The 20,170-nt window shown below is 49.0% G+C and overlaps 1 protein-coding gene across 8 annotated transcripts in view; it reads left to right on the top strand.

Annotated features, from left to right (window-relative positions):
* The window catches only part of PRKCZ (protein kinase C zeta), a 93,999-nt gene that overhangs the window by 44,185 nt on the left and 29,644 nt on the right, over positions 1–20,170 (top strand). For 7 of the 8 annotated variants that reach the window (XM_053281530.1, XM_053281531.1, XM_053281526.1 and 4 more), the window contains 2 exons: positions 6,340–6,425; positions 19,444–19,575. In XM_053281530.1, the coding sequence (XP_053137505.1) occupies positions 6,340–6,425; positions 19,444–19,575 (218 nt within the window). Of the gene's footprint in view, positions 1–6,160; positions 6,257–6,339; positions 6,426–19,443; positions 19,576–20,170 lie in introns of those variants that run through there. The other variant, XM_053281533.1, reaches the window with a different exon arrangement.

Here is a 20,170-nt window from a genome sequence, read left to right as displayed (position 1 = left end):
TGGAAGCGATGTGAAATTCTCCGTCCCAGCTGCTCTCCATCTTGGGGACCGCCGACAATGTGTATCGTTCAAGGTGGTGTCCCTGGCTGCCGGATTCGGGAGACGGTTCGGTGCCCGACTGGCTCGGTCCAGAGCCATTCGGCTTCCTGTTCTTATCCATGGCTCTCACCTGCCCCCTGTCCCCACACAGTCTTGAGTTTTGGGATGGGGCTGCCATGGCTGTGTTGGTAGACGTGCTGCATTGCCATTTGTAGTCAATGGTTTGGATAGTTCCATGCACAGGGCTGCACAATTCCAGCCCTCCCACTGTTGTTGGGCCACAGCGCCAGTCATTCCCGAGTACTGCCCACAGTGGCAAGAGATGATGGGAGTTGTAGTCCGGCAGCAGCTGGAGGGCCGAACCTGTACACCCTTGTTCTAGTCTCGCCCTGAGACCTTTTCTCAACATCTCAGAGAACAGAGGAAGCTGCCTTATACTGAGTCAGACCATTGGTCTGTCTAGCTCAGTGTTGTCTACACGGACCGGCAGCGGCCTCTCCAAGGCTTCAGACAGGAGTCTCTCCCAACCCTACCTGGAGATGCTGCCAGGGAGGGACCCTGGAACCTTCCGCATGCAAACAGGCAGATGCTCTTCCCAGAGCGGCCCCATCCCCGAAGGATGAGTCAGGGCCTTCTCTCCTCCTTCCTTTCCTCCTTCCTTTCCTCTTTCCTTTTTCCTTTCCTTTCCCCTTTCCTTCTTCCTTTCCTTCCTTCTTTGCTTCTATACCGCCCTTCCAAAAATGGCTCAGGGCGCTTTACATCAAACAAAAACCAACAATTAAAATCAAAACTAAATCAAACAATCAAAATCATTTAAAATCATTAACATTAACATCCTCTAAAACCAACATTAATTTTTTTAAAAAAACCATAAATCTAATTAAAAGCCTGGGTGAATAAATGGGTCTCCAGGGCCTTTTAAAAAGTTGCCAGAGATGCTGGTTTGTGATCCTTAGCTCTGTGGGTTACCTGCAGAGGTACCCAACTAGTTTGCACATCACCCTCGGTTAGGGATTTGCAGAGCTCTATACCCTGAGAGAGACCACCTACACACCTTCCTACATGTTGCCGCCTACACAAACGAAGTTGACGCTTCCGTGATGCGTTTTATACAAGTTGCCTGTTTCAGTGACCATCTTAATTTTAGAAATCGCGTTTCCAGCTCCTGTCAAGAGTGTGTTACAGACTTTGTTTTTTTAAAAATGTGTTATCTCAGGCCTTGAATGCATGTAGGGCATTCTGTTGCTATAGAAACTGTTAAAAATTCCTTATGAGTATTCTAATAATAGGCACTGAAATAAAAGCTCACCTCAAGGTCTTCTTTTTGTTGGTTTGGTCTAAGCTCTTCCGCTTCTGATGGGGTCGCGAGAGACTGGGCTTCTGGGCTTGGCTGTGGCGTAACGGGTGCTTGTAACTGGAAGGAATATGGCGGTTGTCTGATACCTACGATCTTGATTTCCCTCTGAATATGGGAAGGAGACATCTATTGCCAGCAAATCTAGGACCGACAAACAGAAGTACTTTTTCACACAATGCATAATCAGCTTGTGGAATTCTCTGCCACAAGATGCGGTGACAGCCAACAACCTGGATGACTTTAAGAGGGGGTTTGGACAACTTCATGGAGGAGAGGTCTATCAACGGCTACTAGTCGGAAGGCTACAGGCCACCTCCAGCCTCCAAGGCAGGATGCCTCTGAGTACCAGTTGCAGAGGAGTAACAGCAAGAGAGAGGGCATGCCCTCAACTCTTGCCTGTGGGCTTCTTAGAGACATCTGGTGGGCCACTGTGAGAAACAGGATGCTGGACTAGATGGCCCTTGGGCCTGATCCAGCCGGGCTGTTCTTATGTTCTTATGCAGGAGCTTTATTTATACAATGTAGTTGTCGGACACAGCCGTCTGTACCTTTTTTCAGAGGGGCCATATGGAGTGTCTGCTTCTCCCATTTAGGTGATCCAAACAACAAACCATGGCTTGTTGGGTCCTCAGTGTGGTGGGAACACACTCCAGGCCTCTCTCCTTTCTGTTTTCTCTGACTTGCAAAGGAATCCTGATGAGTTAAATGGGGCTCTGACAAATTTTCCTTGGATCTAGGAGCCTGCCCTCGAATTTAGAAGACAGGTAATGGACAAATTACTGGATTTCGTGATTGATTGATTGATTGATTGAGTGCCATCAAGTCAGTGTTGACTCTTAGCGACCACATAGATAGATTCTCTCTAGGATGATCTGTCTAACTTGGTCTTTAAGGTCTCTCAGTGGTGCATTCAAAGTTGTCGTCATCGAGTCCATCCACCTTGCTGCTGGTCGTCCTCTTTTTCTCTTCCCTTCAACTTTTCCCAGCATTATGGACTTCTCAAGGGAGCTGGGTCTTCGCATGATGTGTCCGAAGTATGCTAGTTTGAGCCTGGCCATTTGTGCCTCGAGTGAGAATTCTGGATTGATTTGTTCTATGATCCATGTGTTTGTTTTCCTAACTGTCCATGGTATTTACTGGGCTTATAATTTGTCAAATTCCTGGTCTTAGTGATGTACATCGTGGAGGGCGGGAGAGGTGAATGGGATTTTCCCTATCTCCTTTTCAGGCAACAAGGAACAGAGCATACATTTGTGGAGGACAGGGCTATCAAAGGCTACTAGTCTTGATGATTATAAATTACCTCCAGGTTTGGAGGCAGGATACCTTTGAATACCAGGTGCAGGGGAGCAACAGCAGGAGAGAGGGCATGCCCTCAGCTTTTGCCTATGGGCTTCTCGGAGGCATCTGGTGGGCCACTGTGGGGAACAGGATGCTGGACTAGTTGGGCCTTGTCCAGCAGGGCTGCCTGGGACGAATAAAGATTTGATTAAACATCTCTGCCGCTGAATGCCCTAGTCTAGGCACCCTGGTTAGATTTCTGAGCACCATGGCTCCCTGGCGCCCGGGATTTCTCAAACCCTAAGTTGAGCCATAGCTCAGTGTGGATCCCAAGAGGTATGGTTTTAAGCGTGGTTTACAATTAGGACATGGAACCAGGATCTTATCAGGATGGTGCATGAAGTTGTGATTTAACTAACTGGGACCCCACCATTACAGAGTGCTGCAAGAAAAACCTGGCCAGAGGGAGTGCACAAGTGCAGAGTGCATTCATATTGTGGTGTTTATTATTATTTTAAATGGTTTGTTTCGATTCTCTGAACCTGGCCCATGACTGTCTTTTTGTGTAAGCCACCTACATTAAAATCTTAGCTGGGATCCAGAGGACCAGAGAGTTATTTCTACGGACCCAGGTCAGCTTAGAGCTCATAATTTCCGAAGCAGCAACCTCTGTCTCTTGAAACGGACGGGATTTTCCATACTCAGTTTTGGGTGTGGCAAAGGTGTAGGAGATGCCGGTTGGATTAAAAAACAACAACCATCCATGAAGTCTGTAGGGTAGGATATAGAAACAGCACTTAAGCACTTTTTAAGATCCCAACCAGTCCTGGGATTTTGGGATAAGCTCCCAGAAGCAGACATGGGGTGTTCCTGTGCATCATTTAGCTACTTCTGTGCACAGGATTTTGCTTATCTCTCATTCCGCTTACTTTCACTTTACAGTCTGATTTAATTCTGCTTCTTCTGGATTTTTCTTCCTCCAAGGTGGGGGCAGGAATGAATTCCGAATTAGCTGTATCTTAAGCGGACACCAAGTCAAGTATTAGTAAGCATCCTTGAAAACCCTAGTTCCATCTTCATCACTAGTTCCAACGTGAGTTAGTGGTGAAAATTCCTTTTAGTGGGTTTTTGAAAACATCCGTGTGTGCGCACGCGCATTGTGTTAAAATTCAGGTTGTCTCATTACATCATTTTAGCTAGAACAGTTCCGATCCTGGATAAGCACTGTCAGGGCAAATCTCATCTTGGTGGTTGTGCTTTCTTCTGGCAGAATGCTTTGAGGGTTGCCCACCATATAGAAAGAAGAACGTTCAGCATTCTCCAAGAAAACCACAAGGTTTCATTGTACGTTTTTTTAAAAAAGTGGGGGACAGGATTAATTTGGGTTAAATCTTAGTTTGAGAGTACTGGATGAGGTAGCAAGCGTGACCTGTCCCCTCTGCTAAGCAGGGTCTGTGCTGGTTCACATTTAAATGGGAGACTACGTGGGTGAACACTGTAAGATATTTCCCTTAGGGGATGGAGCCGCTCTGGGAAGAGCAGAAGGTTCCAAGTTCCCTCCCTGGCAGCATCTCCAAGATCAGGCCAAGAGAGATTCCTGTCTGTAAGCTTTGAGAAGCTGCTGCCAGTCTGTGCAGACAATACTGAGCTAGATGGACCAGTGGTCTGACTCGGTATATGGCACCTTCCTATGTTCCTCATATGCAAAATGAGAATTCAGAAGCTACATGGACTCTGCATATCATGGGGCACAGCCCTACTTCTGCTGTGTTCTTGTGCTGCTCCCATTGAGGCAAGTTGAGCAGGAACAGAGGAAGCTACTTTCTACCAAGTCAGACCCTTGGTCCATCTAGCTCAGTACTGTCTACACGGACTGGCAGTGGCTTCACCGAGGTGACAGGCTGGAGTCAGAGACACTGCCAGAGAGTGAATCGGAGACCCACTGAGCTGTGGCCACATCCACTAAGAATATCTAGGAACACCCACAGAATATCTCACAGCGCTCGCATGGTAGTTGCCCATCTGGACATAAATCGAGGCAGACCCTGCTTAGCAAAGGGGACAAGCCATGCTTGCTTCCACAAGCCCAGCTCTCCTTCCCAAGATTGCTGCGGGAATGGTGCCCCTTGGATTAAAAAGCATATCTGAAAAGTCGGAAGTTAAACTGATGCCACATTCTGATCGGAATCCCCAATCAATGGCAATTAGTTTGTTCATTTCATTCCCACCCACTCAGATAAGTTTCCCTTGGAGAGCTAATTAATTCGCTGGTCAGGAACTCGTTTTTGCTAGAGGGTTGCTTGTGGGGGGGCTGGGGAGGCCAGTGTGGGTTGCTAGCCGTTCCCTGCACCCCACTTCGGCCCTTAAGAGACCCCATTTTTAGCCCTGTGTGAGAGGCAATGTATTCGGGTAGCATATTCTCAGCTTGGGTCTGAATGACCGCAGGCAAATCTTTACCTCTCATATTCGTAGGAAGCTGCCTTCTACCGAGTCACACCATCGGTCCACCTAGCTCAGTATTGTTTACCCAGGCTGGCAGCGGCTTCTCCGAGGTTGCAGGCAGGAGTGTCTCTCAGCCCTGTCTTGGAGATGCTGCCAGGGAGGGAACTTGGAACCTTCTGCAGGCAAGCACGTGGCTGCTCTTCCACAGAGCTACGGCCTCATCCCCCTCAAGGGAATAGCTTCCGGTGCTCACATGTAGTCTCCCATCCAAATGCAAACCAAGGTGGACCCGGCTTAGCAAAGGGGGGGCACTCCATGCTAACTACCACGAGGCCAGCCCTCCTCCCAGTACGAGAGCAGTCTCTCTGTACAACCCAAGCAAGAGTGACTTGCATCACAATCACACCGAGTTACGACTAATCGGCAATCCCTTCTCCACCTGGATGCGACAACCCGGATTTCCAGTGTTGCTTTGCTGGGTGCTGTTTAATCTCCTTACGGTGGCTAGGTCCCAGCCCCGTCTTTCCAAAGTCCCTTATCCAGAGGGTTGTGGTGTTGTGTTGTTTTGTTTTCATACCCCCCTTTAGAGAGCAACAGCCAGCTCTGTATTGAAAACACACTGGCATTGTTTCCTCTTGACAGCAAAGGGACCCTGGGTGACATCATCCTCCAGGATGGTGGGGGGGGGGCCGAAACGAGACGGGGCATCGGCACGATGCGAAGATTTGTATTGGCCGTAACGATGCGAAGATTTGTATTGGCCGCTCTCTGTGTGCCGCCGCCGCCGCCAGCTGAACTTGCACCCTTGATGTCTGCGTGCAGGGCTGGCGTGATGGGGGCCTGGCAAGAGGAGGGCTGTTCCTTTAACCCGGCGCTCTGCCTCTTCCCCCCCCCCCCACCTCACCTGAGCTGGAAGCAGGCAGCTGCCATGGCACTGTAACAAGATTATAATCATGTGAGGGGGGGAAAGAGAGGGGAGGGGATGGAGGGGAAGGGAGAGGCCGTGTGGTGGTGGGGGGAAGAGAAGGCGCACATCCTCCCCACGCTTTTTGACAGCCGATCTTTGTGACCGGCGATCTTTCGCCGTGCATGGATGTTCGGGGAAGCGAGCCGGAGTCGCAACGTGCTCGATGCAGAGTGCGTGTGTGGGGGGTGTGTGTGTGTGTGAGTGTGAGGTCCTACTATGCTCTTGCTTTACACCTTCTTAATTTCCTTCCTAGAATCGATCTACCGCCGGGGAGCCAGAAGATGGAGGAAGCTGTACCGAGTGAATGGGCATCTGTTTCAAGCCAAGCGCTTTAACAGAGTGAGTACTGTGTGTGTGTGTGTGTGTGTGTGTGCGCGTGGGTGTGGTGGGGGCAGCGGCGGGATAAATTATTAGTAATTTTTCCCCGGGCGGAACCTTCTCCCTGGATTTTACTGGAGGAGAAAAGGAGAAGAGGCTTTTGGTCGGTTTTCTATCTGGTTGGATGCAATATTGTCGAATAAAAGAGCCTTTGAATTATTCATGGGGCAGACAGTAATATAGGATTAATTTTTCGGTGCATTCCGAACCTTGCCGTGTGCATGTGCGTTCAGATAAATATCCCCCCCTCCCGCTCTCCACCCTTAGCACATTTATTGTCCTTTGCAGCTCCCTTTCCCCCTATTGTGTGTCTGGATTAGTAGTAAGATGCTTAGAATTCTCTTTAAAAGGCACAGGCATTCAATGGATATGACCTAATTAAGCACACCGCAAAATATTTTTACCTTCCGAGCTGCAAAACTCCGCTGCATGTGCTGAAGACACAGCCATGTTAAGGATCTGACTTCATCTATAAAGGGAAAGGGAAGCCAGAGACCCCTCCTCCCGTAACCCAACCCATTATGCTGCAGAGTGGATTCTCTGTATAACACCACCACCACCACCTTCTTCTGAAGTTTTAGAAATATCCATATATAATGGAGGAGCGTCAGAGGAAAGGTTCAATATCAGGGTTGCTGCTTTGGGAACAAGAAGGAGAATTGTTTTAATGTTTATATATATATATATATATATATATATATATATATATATATATATATATGTATATGTCTGCACGTATGTAAAGAGATGCTCTGCGTATTTCATCGGGGGCATGAGTTTTAAATCAAAATGAGATTCCTTTAGATTGCCAGCCGTGGATTTAATCTCCGGCACGGTGAACGAAACCTTCCCTGATTAATGGTCTTGATGTACAAGCGATATGATTCATCGGTGGCTGTGGGATTATAGTATTTTATTATGTCCTAATTAAAACGTTAGGGGTGTTTTTAAAGGAGGCAGTTGGCAGCTTGTGATAGACCAGAATGTTGTGGAATTGGTGGTATCTGATATGCCCAGAGTCATAAGTTTGGGGAAGTATATAAATTTGTGACATGAATAAATGTGAGCGTACAGCACAAAAATTAGATCTGAATCCACACTTAAGTTGTGCACAAAGTTTTAAAAGCTTAAAGGGGGACCTGGTTAAAATAGTGGTGCAAATGGCCTGGTTTGCTTTATTATGGAATGTGTTTTATCTATTGGTATTGTTACCCCGCTGTTATAGTCTAGGCTTAGGGCAGCTTGAGTTTTTGTTGCTTCGTGCATGTTTTGCACTCACTCCAGACATTCCAATCTGTCTCTCTGTAAATCTCAGCATAAGTTTATTTTCCCAGTACAGATAGATTAGAAACCTTTGCTGCTATGAAAGTATGGTCCGGGTCCCCAAACCCCCCTGGACAGCTGATTTCACGTGCCTGAAGGGACTTGGTGCTTGTTGCATATACTGAGTCAGAAGCTGCCATATACGGAGTCAGACCCTTGGTCCATCTCGCTCAGTATTGTCTGCACAGACTGGCAGCGGCTTCTCCAAGGTTGCTTGGGGATTCTGGGGGTTGTAGTCGAAAACATCTGGGAATCCCTGTTAGAGGGAACACTGGTCCCTACTGCTAATAGGATTGAAAAGGCCCTTGAACATATGGGAGCAAATGTGTTGTGGGAGTGGCGTGAGCGTTAGGCCTCTGAGCTTCAGAGTGGGAAGAAAAATGGACAGGTAGAAAGTGTCTGAAGCAGGACTGCTCAGTTTTGGCCCTCCTGCAGATTAGGAGAGCTGGTCTTGTGGTCACAAGCATGAATTGTCCTCTTTGCTAAGCAGGGTCCATACTGGTTTGCATTTGAATGGGAGACTACTGTAAGATATTCCCCTCAGGGGATGGAGCCACTCTGGGAAGAGCATCTGCCTGCTTGCATGTAGAAGGTTCCAAGTTCCCTCCCTGGCATCCCCAGATAGGGCTGAGAGAGACGCCTGCCTGCAACCTTGGAGAAGCCGCTGCCAGTCTGTGTAGACAATACTGAGCTAGACAGACCAATGGCCTGACTCAGTATATGGCAGCTTCCTATGTTACTATGTTGGCCTACAACTCCCATAATCCCTGGCTATTGGCCCCTGTGGCTTGGCGATTATGGGAGTCGTAGTCAAAAAACAGCTGGGGGGCCAAAGCTGAGCAGGCCTGGTCTAAAGGGCCATTGCTATTTGTGTATTATTCATATACATATGTGCCCTTGTGCAATGTCTGTGCATAAATACAAATCGGGCAGCCAGCACACCAGTCACTTCTCCAATTTTCTCAAAACAGACCAGGATTTTTTTTTTTTAAACCCCTGAGGAGCGGGGTTTCATGTTTGCACGGAGTCCAGTAAAGGATGCACAGGCACTGTCCAACTCCAGGCATGATGGGGAACGAAGGCAAACCAGTTCCCATGTGAACTCAGGAAACCGAGGTTTCCTCCCTCTGCAAACCATGGTTTCCCCCATTCCTCCCTCTTTTTGAGCACAAGAAGAGGAGAGCAAAAGCGTTTCCTTAGAAGTAGATTGCAGCTCTATTTGACGTCTGAACACTGGAATTTTGTTTGTTTGAATCTACCTTGCGGGGGGAGAGAAACCAAGATCCTAAACCACAGACGGAAATTTCTCCCTGTTCCTCTCATCTGTGAAAGGGGGCAGTGCTGAAGCCCATGGCTGGCCAAGGCTTGCTCAAGAAGTGGGAAACCATGGTTTCCTGTTGCAGCCGCATCAAGTAGCTTTTTGGATCCACTCCTGGCATTTTTATAATGCGGCTGAATCTTTAATTGAAAAGTGGCTTCGGAATGTTAATAACGGGTTACACCCCAGACACCAACGAAATGCCATTTTCTCATACTACTCAAACATAAGTACAGCCCTGCTGGATCAGGCCCAAGGAAGCCCACCTAGTCCAGCATCCTGCTTGCCACAGTGGCCCACCAGATGCCTCTGGGAAGCCCACAGGCAAGCGGTGAGGGCAGGCCCTCTCTCCTGCTGTTGCTCCCCGGCAAGAAGCATCGTGCTTCTGAGGTTGGAGGTGGCCCTTTCCAAGAAGAGCAATTAAGAGGTTGCCAGTTCGAATCCCCGCCGGTATGGGAAACACCTGTATCGGGCAGCAGTGACAGAGGAAGATGCCGAAAGGCATCATCTCACACTGCGTGGGAGGAGGCAATGGGAAACCCCTCCTGTATTCTACCAAAAGAAAACCACGAGTTGGCACCGACTCGGGGGCACAAAACTTTTACCTTACCTTGCCATAAGACCAGCTCTCCTTCCCGAGTCCTACCTGGAGATGCTGCCAGGGATGGAACCCGGGACCCTCTGCATGCAGAGCAGATTCTCTGCACTAAGCTAGAGCCCCATCCCCAGTCCGGTGGGTATTCTTGCCACAACTTCTCTGCTGATGCATTAAGCAGATGCTGTGGGCTGTAGCGACAGCTTCTAGCCTATAGACTTCGAAAGCAATCCCCAGAATCCGTGGCCAGTGACCGTCGTAGCTGGGGATTCTGGGTACTGTAGTCGTCAACATCTGGAAATCCCTGTTATAGGGAGCCAGCGTGGTGTGGTGGTTAGAGTGCTGGACTAGGACTGAGGAGATCTGAGTTCAAATCCCCGTTCAGCCATGATCCTTGCTGGCTGACTCTGGGCCAGTCACTTCTTTCTCAGCCTCTAACCGACTTCACAGGGTTGTTGTGGGGAGAAACTTAAGTATGGAGTACACCTCTCTGGGCTCCTTGGAGGAAAAGCGGGATATAAAATGTAAATAATAATAATAAATAATAAAAAATAATAATAATGAGCACTAGTGGAGTTGTGTGCGTGCAGCATTCCCTGTAACCGGGATTCCCAGGTGATGTTGACTGCAACTCCCATCATCCCCAGCCAAAGGCCATTGCAGCGGGGGATGATGGGAGTTGTAGTCAACAGCACCTGGGGATCCCGGTTACAGGGAACACTGCGGGCTGTTGTTCTTTAGAGTCCTCTCTCCAGTCCAGCCAGCATTCTGGTGCCACTAGTTTGGGCCCTGCTTCTCTGACGGGAGGATTGCTGGTCTTGTGGCAGCAAGCATGAGTTGCCCCTTTTGCTAAGCAGGGTATGCCCTGGTTTGCTTTTGAATGGGAGACTACGCGTGAGCACTGGAAGGTATTTCCCGTCGGCAATGGGGCCACTCTTGAGAGGAGCACCTGCTTGCTTGCGTGCAGACGGATCCAAGTTCCCTCCCTGGCGCCTCCAAGGTTGAGAGAGAGGTTGGAGAAGCCGCTGCCGGCCTGTGTAGAAAACATTGAGCTAGACGGACCAAAGGTCTGACTCAGTAGAAGGCAGCTTCCTATGAGTAGCGCAGAGAGTGCTGAACGGGACCAGCCGGCTGATTCTCTGCAAGGCCGCTGCGGATGCTCATCGGCTTTGCCAGCTGGTGGGCACGAAGAGAGTCACAAGACAAGGTAATACGACTGCATTCCAGACAGACGGGGCCCCTGCGGATGTTCCGGATCAGTGCAGTTGTGGGCAAGGAAGCCCACGTCGGCGGGTTCGGTCCTGTTCCTGTAAACTTCCATTCTGTAAAATTCTGTTCGGCTGAAAGGGTGTCTTCATAGCCGCTTCCCTCTTCGGACACTTACAACAGAAATGCAGGAGGCAGGAATTAAACATAGGAAACTGCCATATACTGAGTCAGACCATTGGTCTATCTAGCTTAGTATTGTCTACCCAGGCTGGCAGCAGCAGCTTCTCCAAGGTTGCAGGAAGGAATCTTTCTCAGGCCTATCTTGGAGATGCTGCCAGGGAGGGAACGTGGAACCTAGATGCTCTTCCCAGAGGGGCCCCATCCCCTAAAGGGAATATCTTAGTGCTCATATGTAGTCTCCCATTCAAATGCAAACCAGGGTAGACCCTGCTTAGCTAGGGGGACGAGTCATGCTTGCTACCACAAGACCAGCTCCTAATTCTTAAATTATGTGAATTAATTATTAAGAATTATTAAGAATTAATTCTTAATTCTTCTCACTATTCTTAATTATGTGCCACTTCGCAGCGCAAAAGTTCTTAAAGTAGTTTGCCTAGCAAGAGAATAACACGAAGATGATGTTGAGCCCCCTCCCGCCACCCTGCAAGGGGCTCACGTTTAAAAAGAAACAGAAGGGAGGAGACTCTGGCAACAGCCACTGGAGGGATGCTGTCCTGGGGATGGATAGCGCCAGTGGCTCTCCCCCTGCTAAGGATAAGAGAATCAGGACTAGGCAAAGAAACCGCCCCACCGCCCCCAGGTCAGAGATTCTAGAGAGCTGCTGCCAGTCATTGCTGACAATCCTGAACTAGATAGACCAGGGGTCTGACTCAGTAGGAAGCAGCCGCATATCTTCATCGGGAGCACCCATAGCTCGGTGATGGAGCATCTGCTCCGAATGCCCAAGGTCCCAGGTTCAATATTTGGCAGCATCTCCAGGCAGGGCTGGGAGAGTCTCCGGACTGAAACCTCAAAGAGCTGCTGCCAGTCAGAGTGGACAGTCCTGAGCTGGATGGGCCAAGGGTCTGACACAGCTTCCGATCATAAGGGGCTTGCTGAGAGCACCCCAAGTGGTCTTTGTCACCCTGGTCACGTGGCTGCTTGCAGGGGAACCATGTGGGTGGACTTCTGTGGCAGGGGGCTTTGTGTGCCGTGGCTCCCCACACAGTGTGGGCAACGTCGGATGGAGTCAGCCGCTTCCATGGGAAGCCCGCTGGGCTGTGGATGGCTCGCTCCGTGGCAGCGCTCCCACACAGCTCCGTTTCAAGCAGCCGCCCACGTGGCAAGCGGAAGGCGTGGATTGGGCCACGGGAAATGCGAACCAGGCAGGAAACCGTCCTCGGTGCAGCTTGGCCAGGCACTTCTGTTCCCATGATTGCTATTATAGCCCGAAAATTAAGGTTTATTCTTCAGCATTTGTATGTATTTTGCAAAGATGCAAAAACATTTAAAAAAACAACAACATTGGGTAGCTTAGTTACCAGTTCACAATGCCCTCAATTACACATAATTTTCTCTTTGATGCTAAGTGTCAGTCGGCCTTCGTTTTCAGCCCAGGGAGTTCTAAAATAATGAAACTCGGTTTATTGCAAACCTTTTTACCCATGCAGAAGAGTGACGGCCCCCGATAGGCCAAGCTGAAACTCTTTGGACAACCTGCTCTTGGTTTCAGCAGGCATTTCGCAGACTCCTAGGGGTTGGTCATTCTAGCATTGACATCTCCATTTAAGGGTGCGATTATTGGGTCATCTCATGTACTCTGTCATTTGACAAGCCAATCATTTTGCCCATTGTGAGTATTTTTAGTTGGGAGGGGAGCTGGGGGGGGCTTATAAATCCAGATGCTTCATGCAAAGCCAATTAAAGGCGTTTGCAGCCTTTAATTGGGCATCTGTCCTGCAACTGAGAAATCGGGCTGAATTTATAATGGTGACTCTGAAGATGAAATCTGGTTGGATTCGTCATCTAGAACAGGCCTAGAACTCAGTCTGAAGAACAGTTGTGTTCTAGATCAGAGGTTCTCAGCCAGTTGTTATTGGACTTCAACTCCCGTAATCCCCAGGCTCAATGGCCTTGGGTTGGGGATTATGGGAGTTGAAGTCCATCAACATCTGGAGACCCAAGGTTGAGAACCTCTGATCTAGAACACAACTGTTGTTCAGTCTAAGTTGTGGTGGCAGTTTCAGTATTGATTTTCTGCTGGAATTCTGTCCTTGTGAAAGCAGAAGATGTCAAATCTCACGCCAAGTAGTAAAACCTAATCAATTGTGTGAGAAAACACTTTTTTAAAAAAAGTCCAAAAAACTTAAAAAGTCCAAAAAACTTCCCATCAACTAATGATGGGAAAACTGGAGGTAGTGTTCTGGTGCCACGTAACCATTAGACAGAATTTTGGAAGTCAAGGCCTTGTATCGATGGTTGGGTCTCTGCTCCAGAATGAGTTCTGGAAACCATGGACATTAGAGGAGCTGGCTTCTCCTGAACCAGACCCTTGGCCCATCTCGCTCAGTATGTTCTACCCTGACCGGCAGCGTCACTCCAAGGTTTCAGGCAGGAGTCTTTCCCAGCCCTACTTGGAGATGCTGCCAGGGATCGGACCTGGGAGTTTGTGCATGCAAAGCAGATGCTCTAGCAATGAGCTGTGGCTCCATCCATCCCAGTAATGCCTACACTTGCTGTTAGAAGTTCTCCAGAGTTTGACAAGGGCCTTCCTCCGCCATAGGAACATAGGGAGCTGCCATACTGAGTCAGACCACTGATCTGTCAGGCTCAGTATTGTCTTCACAGACCGGCAGCAACTTCTCCATGGTTGCAGGCAGGAATCTCTCTCAGCCCAATCTTGGAGATGCTGCCAGGGAGGAAACTTTGAACCTAGATGCTCTTCCCAGAGCGGCTCCATCCCCTGAGGGGAATCTCTTCCAGTGCTCACACTTCTAGTCTCCCTTTCATATGCAACCAGGTGGGACCCTGCTTAGCAAAGGGGACAATTCATATTTCCTACCTACCACAAGACCAGGTGTCTTGAAGTAATCTTGGGTTGGACCTGGCACCTTCTGGATGCAAAGCAGGTGCTCTGTCTTTGAGCTCTGGCACCTCTGTTTTATTAGCTTCCGGACAGGAAAGCCATGACTGAGGGCTGCTTGTCTGTCGTCTGTGTGCTCCATAAATTCACTCCCGTCTCTGTGGCCCAGCAGCCCCCTGAGGCAGAACGGTGGCTTGCCGAGGGTCTGAATCTAGACAGAACAGACCAACCCAATCTGCGGCTCGCAAACCAGCTTCAGGGTTGGGTATCTACTTGGTCTGCCCCAAACAAACCACGGTTTGTGGGGCAGGCTCGAGCTCAGAACAAACCCGGACGCCTGGTGGCATCTCACTGCCGCCGTGGTTTCTCATGGCGCCACATACACAGTGTGGTGTGGTGTGTTCTTTTTTTGTGTGCTTGTTTCTCGGGAGAGTCAAGAGGAGGGGTTACTACAGTGATGAAACTGAGTGCTAGTTGTGTGTGGTGTGTGTGTGTGTGCACATGTACACATATTTCCATGTGTAAATATGTGCACATGTACACATATTTACACATGTCCATATTATGTACACATAAGACATGCCGTCACTTTTGGATGGAACAAATGGAGTTTAGCGGTGATGGAAATCTCCAGAACGCAATTATATGGAGGTATCCAGTGGCAGTAGCTATTGTCGCTTAATATGGTTTGCGCCGCTTTGACATAGACTATCTCCAAGATGGCCAGAAGGAAATGAATTTTATAATAGGCCTTTCCCAACTTTTTCGGGTGCCTTTCATAGGCGATTCTACACATTGGTTCACAGCAGGGGCAGAGCCACCATTGAGCGGGCGGGTTCAAAGAACTCGGGCTGCTGTGCCTGGTGCCCCAGACACACACACACACCCCGTATCGGACGTCAGACGCGGGGGGCGTGATTTAGCTCCCAAACAGGGCTGCGTGGCCCCCGTTTGGGAGTTGGATCGGGTTCGCAGCACGGCTGGAGTGGCTCTCCCTGCCCTTAAAAGGCTAAACCACGCCCCCCGCGTCTGATGTCACTGGGGGCGTGGCTAAACACTCCCTGCATCTGGCATCAGGCGCAGGGGGCGGGGCTAAAGGTTGGCAGCCGAACCTCGGCCGTCACTGGCCTCCCTCCGTCCCTGGTTTACATTGACCCAAATATGTGATTTCCCGCTAGTTAAATATTTGTCCACTCGAGGGCCTGTTTTGTTTTGTTTTGTCAAATAATTGCTTTGTTTTATTTATTTATTTATCATATTTATATTTTTATTTATTATTCGTGCAAGAATAGATGAAAACTTTGGCTTCAAGTACAGTAGCTACGCGTTTCGGTCACAGGAGGTTCGAGAGCGAATTATTGGAACACTTGTGAAAGAAGGCAATGAGTGTGTTTCTTAAAAGGAAGAATTATGTGCCATATTTACAGGTCTTGCGAAGAAGCCTTGAGAAAAGTCTCTTTAAGGCCCTTTAGTCCGTCCTGGGAATACTTCTTGTTAGGAACATCAGCAAGCGCTCTTTGCCTGCACAAGAGGTCCCTGTTTTTAAAACTCTCCGCTCAGTCCTGAGACCGTGGGTGACGCCCCTAGAAAAGGCTCCCGGTTTGAACAGGGAGATCCTGGTCTCCAGACCTTCTAAACAAACTTGCAGGGTTCCTTCTAACAGGGACTCGCAGATGTGGTGGACTACAGCTCCCAGAATCCCCAACGGCAATGGCTTTTGCTTGGGGATTCTGGGAGTTGTAGTCAACCACATCTGGGCATCCCTGTTCGAGGCAACACTGCTCATTGGAGATGTTCTCTGGGGCTTTATGAACCTCACAAATCTGATGCCGCTTCCCCCCCCCCCCCTTGACGTCTTTTACCTTAATAAGGTGCCCCTGTTAAGCTGAGAAACTCAATGCCGGTCACACCCCTTTGATTCCTGCTGCAGCCCTCCTGGGAATTTCTTGGCAAGTTTTGACGTGCAGCGAGATCAAAATGTGGGTTGGCTGCAGAGCCTGGGCATTGACTGGCAAATCCTCGCTCCCGTGCTCAGTTAGTACGGAACGTAAAAGCACCCCCCCCAGTGTCCCAATCCTCCCCTGCTGCCACTCGGGGGGTCCACAAGGGATCCGTCCCTTTTGTGTTCTGCTGCCTTTTATCCCTCCTAGCTTTTAACCCTAAAGTTTAAGGTGAAAATGTGCATCGAGCAGCAGACAAAAACGGAGAGGGCAGATTAGGCCCATGGCAGTGTGGATGGCGGGGGGGGGGGACGATTTGTTCGTCCGTCTTAAAGGCTAATGCACAGTCTTCTTAGTCCGTTGCCCCAGTTCTTCTGTGCAGACACAGTTTTTCCTGGGGCGTTCGGCTACCCAACGACAGGAGCCCATTCCCTTGTTCCATTGACCTGAAAACAATCTTCCCTTCAAGCGAACAGGCACTATAGACGGCTGTTGTTCCTTCCCGTGCTTTTAATTGTGCTGATAGCAAACCTTTCTTTCCTTAACGGGAGGAGACGCTGCCCCCTAACTTTTGGGTGGGGGTTCCTCCTTTAATCCCAAACCCACCCCCCCAGCTTAATTTTCTGCTGCTAATGTAATTCCCGTTCTGGTCTGTCTGTGTATGCTTTGCTGAGTTAAAAGGGGGCAGGCGCGGGCCGTGGAACAGTCTGTGTGTGTGTTCAGGCATAACGGCAAAATGCCTTGGACTGTAATGGGAGTAGATTGACAGGCCTCTAAAATTCAACCTTGACTGGCTTCTCTTCCCCCCCACACCCCAAAATGCCAGGCTCAACTGAATTTTCTCTTTGTTCTCAGCATTCAATAAGATTTGCCCTGCTACTGGCAGGATACAGGAGGGGTGGACCATGGCCTCCTCCCACACAGTATGAGATGATGCCTTTCAGCATCTTCCCCTAATGGCGCAGAAGGGAAATGACTTGACTAGCAAGCCAGAGGGTTGCCGGTTCGAATCCCCACTGGTGTGTTTCCCAGACTATGGGAAACACCTCTATCGGGCAGCAGCGAGAAAGGAAGATGCTGAAAGGCCTCATCTCATACTGCGTGGGAGGAGGCAATGGTCAACCCCTCCTGTATCCTACCAAAGACAACCACAGGGCTCTCTGGGCTCCAGGAGTCGACACTGACTCAACAGCACACTTTACTTCATTAGTGGTGCACATAAAGATGCATGTTCATCTCTTTTGTGGGCGGGCTGACGCCTTGACTTTGGTTTTGTTTCGTTTAAAGGTAAAGGTGTGCCGTCAAGTCGATTTCGATTCCTGGCACCCACAGAGCCCTGTGGTTTTCTTTGGTAGAATACAGGAGGGGTTGACCATTGCCTCCTCCTACACAGTATGAGATGATGCCTTTCAGCACCTTCCTATATTGCTGCTGCCTGGTATAGTTCCAGCGGGGATTCGAACCGGCAGCCTCCTGCTTGTTAGTCAAGCATTTCCCCACTGCGCCATTGGGTGGCTTCTTAAAACTCCATTTCTATCCTGCTCTTCCTCCAAGGAGCCCAGAGCAGTTTGTGTGTGGTTATGTTTATCCTCACAACAACCCTGTGAGGTGGGTTAGACCGAGAGAAAAGCGGCTGGCTCAGAGTCACCCAAGCTAGTTTTGTGGCTGAGTGGGGATTTGAACTCGGGTCTCCCAGGTTCTAGTCTTAACTCTCTGACCACTAGACCACACTTGGGTTGTGGGGTGGGAGGGAGAGTAGTAGCTAGGATTCTAGGACTCTGAGTGCAGGATGCTTTGAGTCCGAATTAAACTTCCCCACGTCTTGCTCCAAGAGACACAAACTCAAAGTTTGTATTCTCAATAATTTTCCGTTTAAAGTAGCAGCCACGGGAACCTCTGATTTGAATTCACACCATGGCAGCGGGGCGGGGGGACCCCTCATGTTTTCAGGGTGACACCCCAATATGCTGCTGTTGGTCCGGGGAGAAAGAGGAATCCATGCAAATAGCCACTTTCCTCCAAGTGTAAGTAGCTGGTGATGATGTGTGTGTGTGCGCGCAGTATATATTTTGGAAAATGGTGCATCGGAAGAGGGTTATTAACCCTCTGGATTGCGGACCCTCTATGGCTATTTTCTCTCTCTCCAAATAAAGTTATAAAATAGACCTTGACACAATTTTCTTTTGTGTCTAGGAGCCAGAGAAGGGACGCTTGGCAAAATTACTGGATTTAGAGACATTGTGGAGGAGGAGAGGGAAAAGGAGTTCCTCTCTATCCTGTTTACAAGTAACATCCTTGGAACAGAAAGAGAGCTGCCTGAGACGAATAAAGATCTTATTCAGTAACTCTGCCACTGAATATCCTAGTCCAGGCGCCACAGTTAAATTTTCTAGGCGCCCTGGCTCCCTGGCGCCTGGGATTTGTGAAGGCCTGGTATATTTATATCATGCTTTTCAACAAAAGCTCCCAAAGCGGTTAACGTCGATATAAATAAATAAAATGGCCCCCTGTCTCCAAAGGGCTCGCCATCTAGAAAAGAAACATGAGCTAGACACCAGCATCAGCTATGCTGGGGACGGATAGAGCCAGTTGGTCTCCTCGTGCTAAATAAAGAGCATCGCCCCTTTTGGAAAGGTGCCTCTTTGCCCAGTTAGCAGGGATGAATTTCTCCTTCTGCCTAGTTTGACCCTGGAGCATACGGAATGAGTTCTCTTAGATCCTGACCAATGAGCTGAATGAGCAGTGCCTTGACAACGGAGATTTTTCAGTCCAACGAAAGGAAAATTTGTTTATTTATTATTTCTTTTGTTTTACATTTTATATCCCGCTCTTCCTCCAAGGAGCCCAGAGCGCTGTCCTACATACTTGAGTTTCTCTTTCACAACAACCCTGTGAAGTAGGTTAGGCTGAGAGAGAGAAGTGACTGGCCCAGAGTCACCCAGCAAGTAACATGGCTGAATGGGGATTTGAACTCGGGTCTCCCCAGTCCTAGACCAGCACTCTAGCCACTACACCACACTGGCTCACACTGGAACATACAGGGGAGTGGTGCTGGTGGGGTGCTACGTGTCGTTCCTGCAGAAGCTTGGAGTAATTTCCTTGTCCACCGATTGGTTTGGGAGTGTTGGCTCTTCTCAGCTTGCAGAATGCTTTTCAGTTCTTCCCTGAGGTTGGGAGATACCGCTGGGCGATTGCACCTTGAAAACGGAGGCACCCTGCTAACTTGGCAAAGAGGCACCATTTAACGTGGTGGATTCATTTGTATTTAGCAGGGGGAGAGTAACTGGCCCTCTCCACCCCCAGCACAGTACCTCCAGTGACTGTTGCTGGTGTGTATCTGATGTTTCTTTTTAGATTGTGAGCCCTTTGGGGACAGGGACCCATCTTATTTATTTATTATCCCTCTGTGTAAACCGCCCGGAGCCATTTTTGGAAGGCTTAATTAATTAATTAAATTATAATTAATAATAATAATAATTAATACTTATAATATTAATTCTTTCTCTTTCCAGAGAGCATACTGTGGCCAGTGCAGTGAAAGGATATGGGGTCTCGGAAGGCAAGGCTACAAGTGTATCAACTGCAAGCTGTTGGTCCATAAACGCTGTCACATCCTTGTCCCACTGACCTGCAAAAGGCATATGGTATGTTGGCTTTCCCGTGCCGGGGATGGAAAGGCGGGGTTTCCCGGTGGCTTTTACAGTAACTCTGTTTCGTAAGAGTACCGCTGCTACTAAAACAACAAATATTTATATACTGCTTTTCAACCAAAGAATGGTTTAACATAAGCAAAATAAATACATAAATAAAATGGCTCCCAGTCCCCAAAGGGCTCACATAATCTAAAAAAGAAGCATAAGGCAGATGCCAGCATCAGCCACTGCGAGGATGTTGTGCTGGGGCTGGATAGAGTCAGTTGCTCTCCCCCTGCTAAATATCAGAGAATCGCTGCTTTATAAGGTGCCTCTTTGCTCAGTTAGCCAGGAGTCCTTGGTTTCCCCTACAGTGTGCACATGTGCGCGTGCTCACGAGTTTTGTGATGTCCACTCAGTTAATTGTAGATCCCGCTCATGTTGAATTAGGAAGGCCCCACTCTGAATGCAGGTGTGCACACAGTGCCTTGATTCTGCCGCTCAGAACAAAACTCATTCCGCACAGAGACGAAAAAAATTAGAGGGATCTCCGGTACACAGGCTTTAAGCTACAAGCTGGCCCGGTAGCCTTTCCCCCCTGGCCTGT

This window comes from Hemicordylus capensis, chromosome 16 (assembly GCF_027244095.1).
Source record: "Hemicordylus capensis ecotype Gifberg chromosome 16, rHemCap1.1.pri, whole genome shotgun sequence".
In the NCBI taxonomy this organism is placed as follows: Eukaryota; Metazoa; Chordata; class Lepidosauria; order Squamata; family Cordylidae; genus Hemicordylus; species Hemicordylus capensis.
The sequence above is the reverse complement of the archived record's forward strand: the minus strand, read 5'-3'. Positions and strand labels throughout refer to the sequence as shown.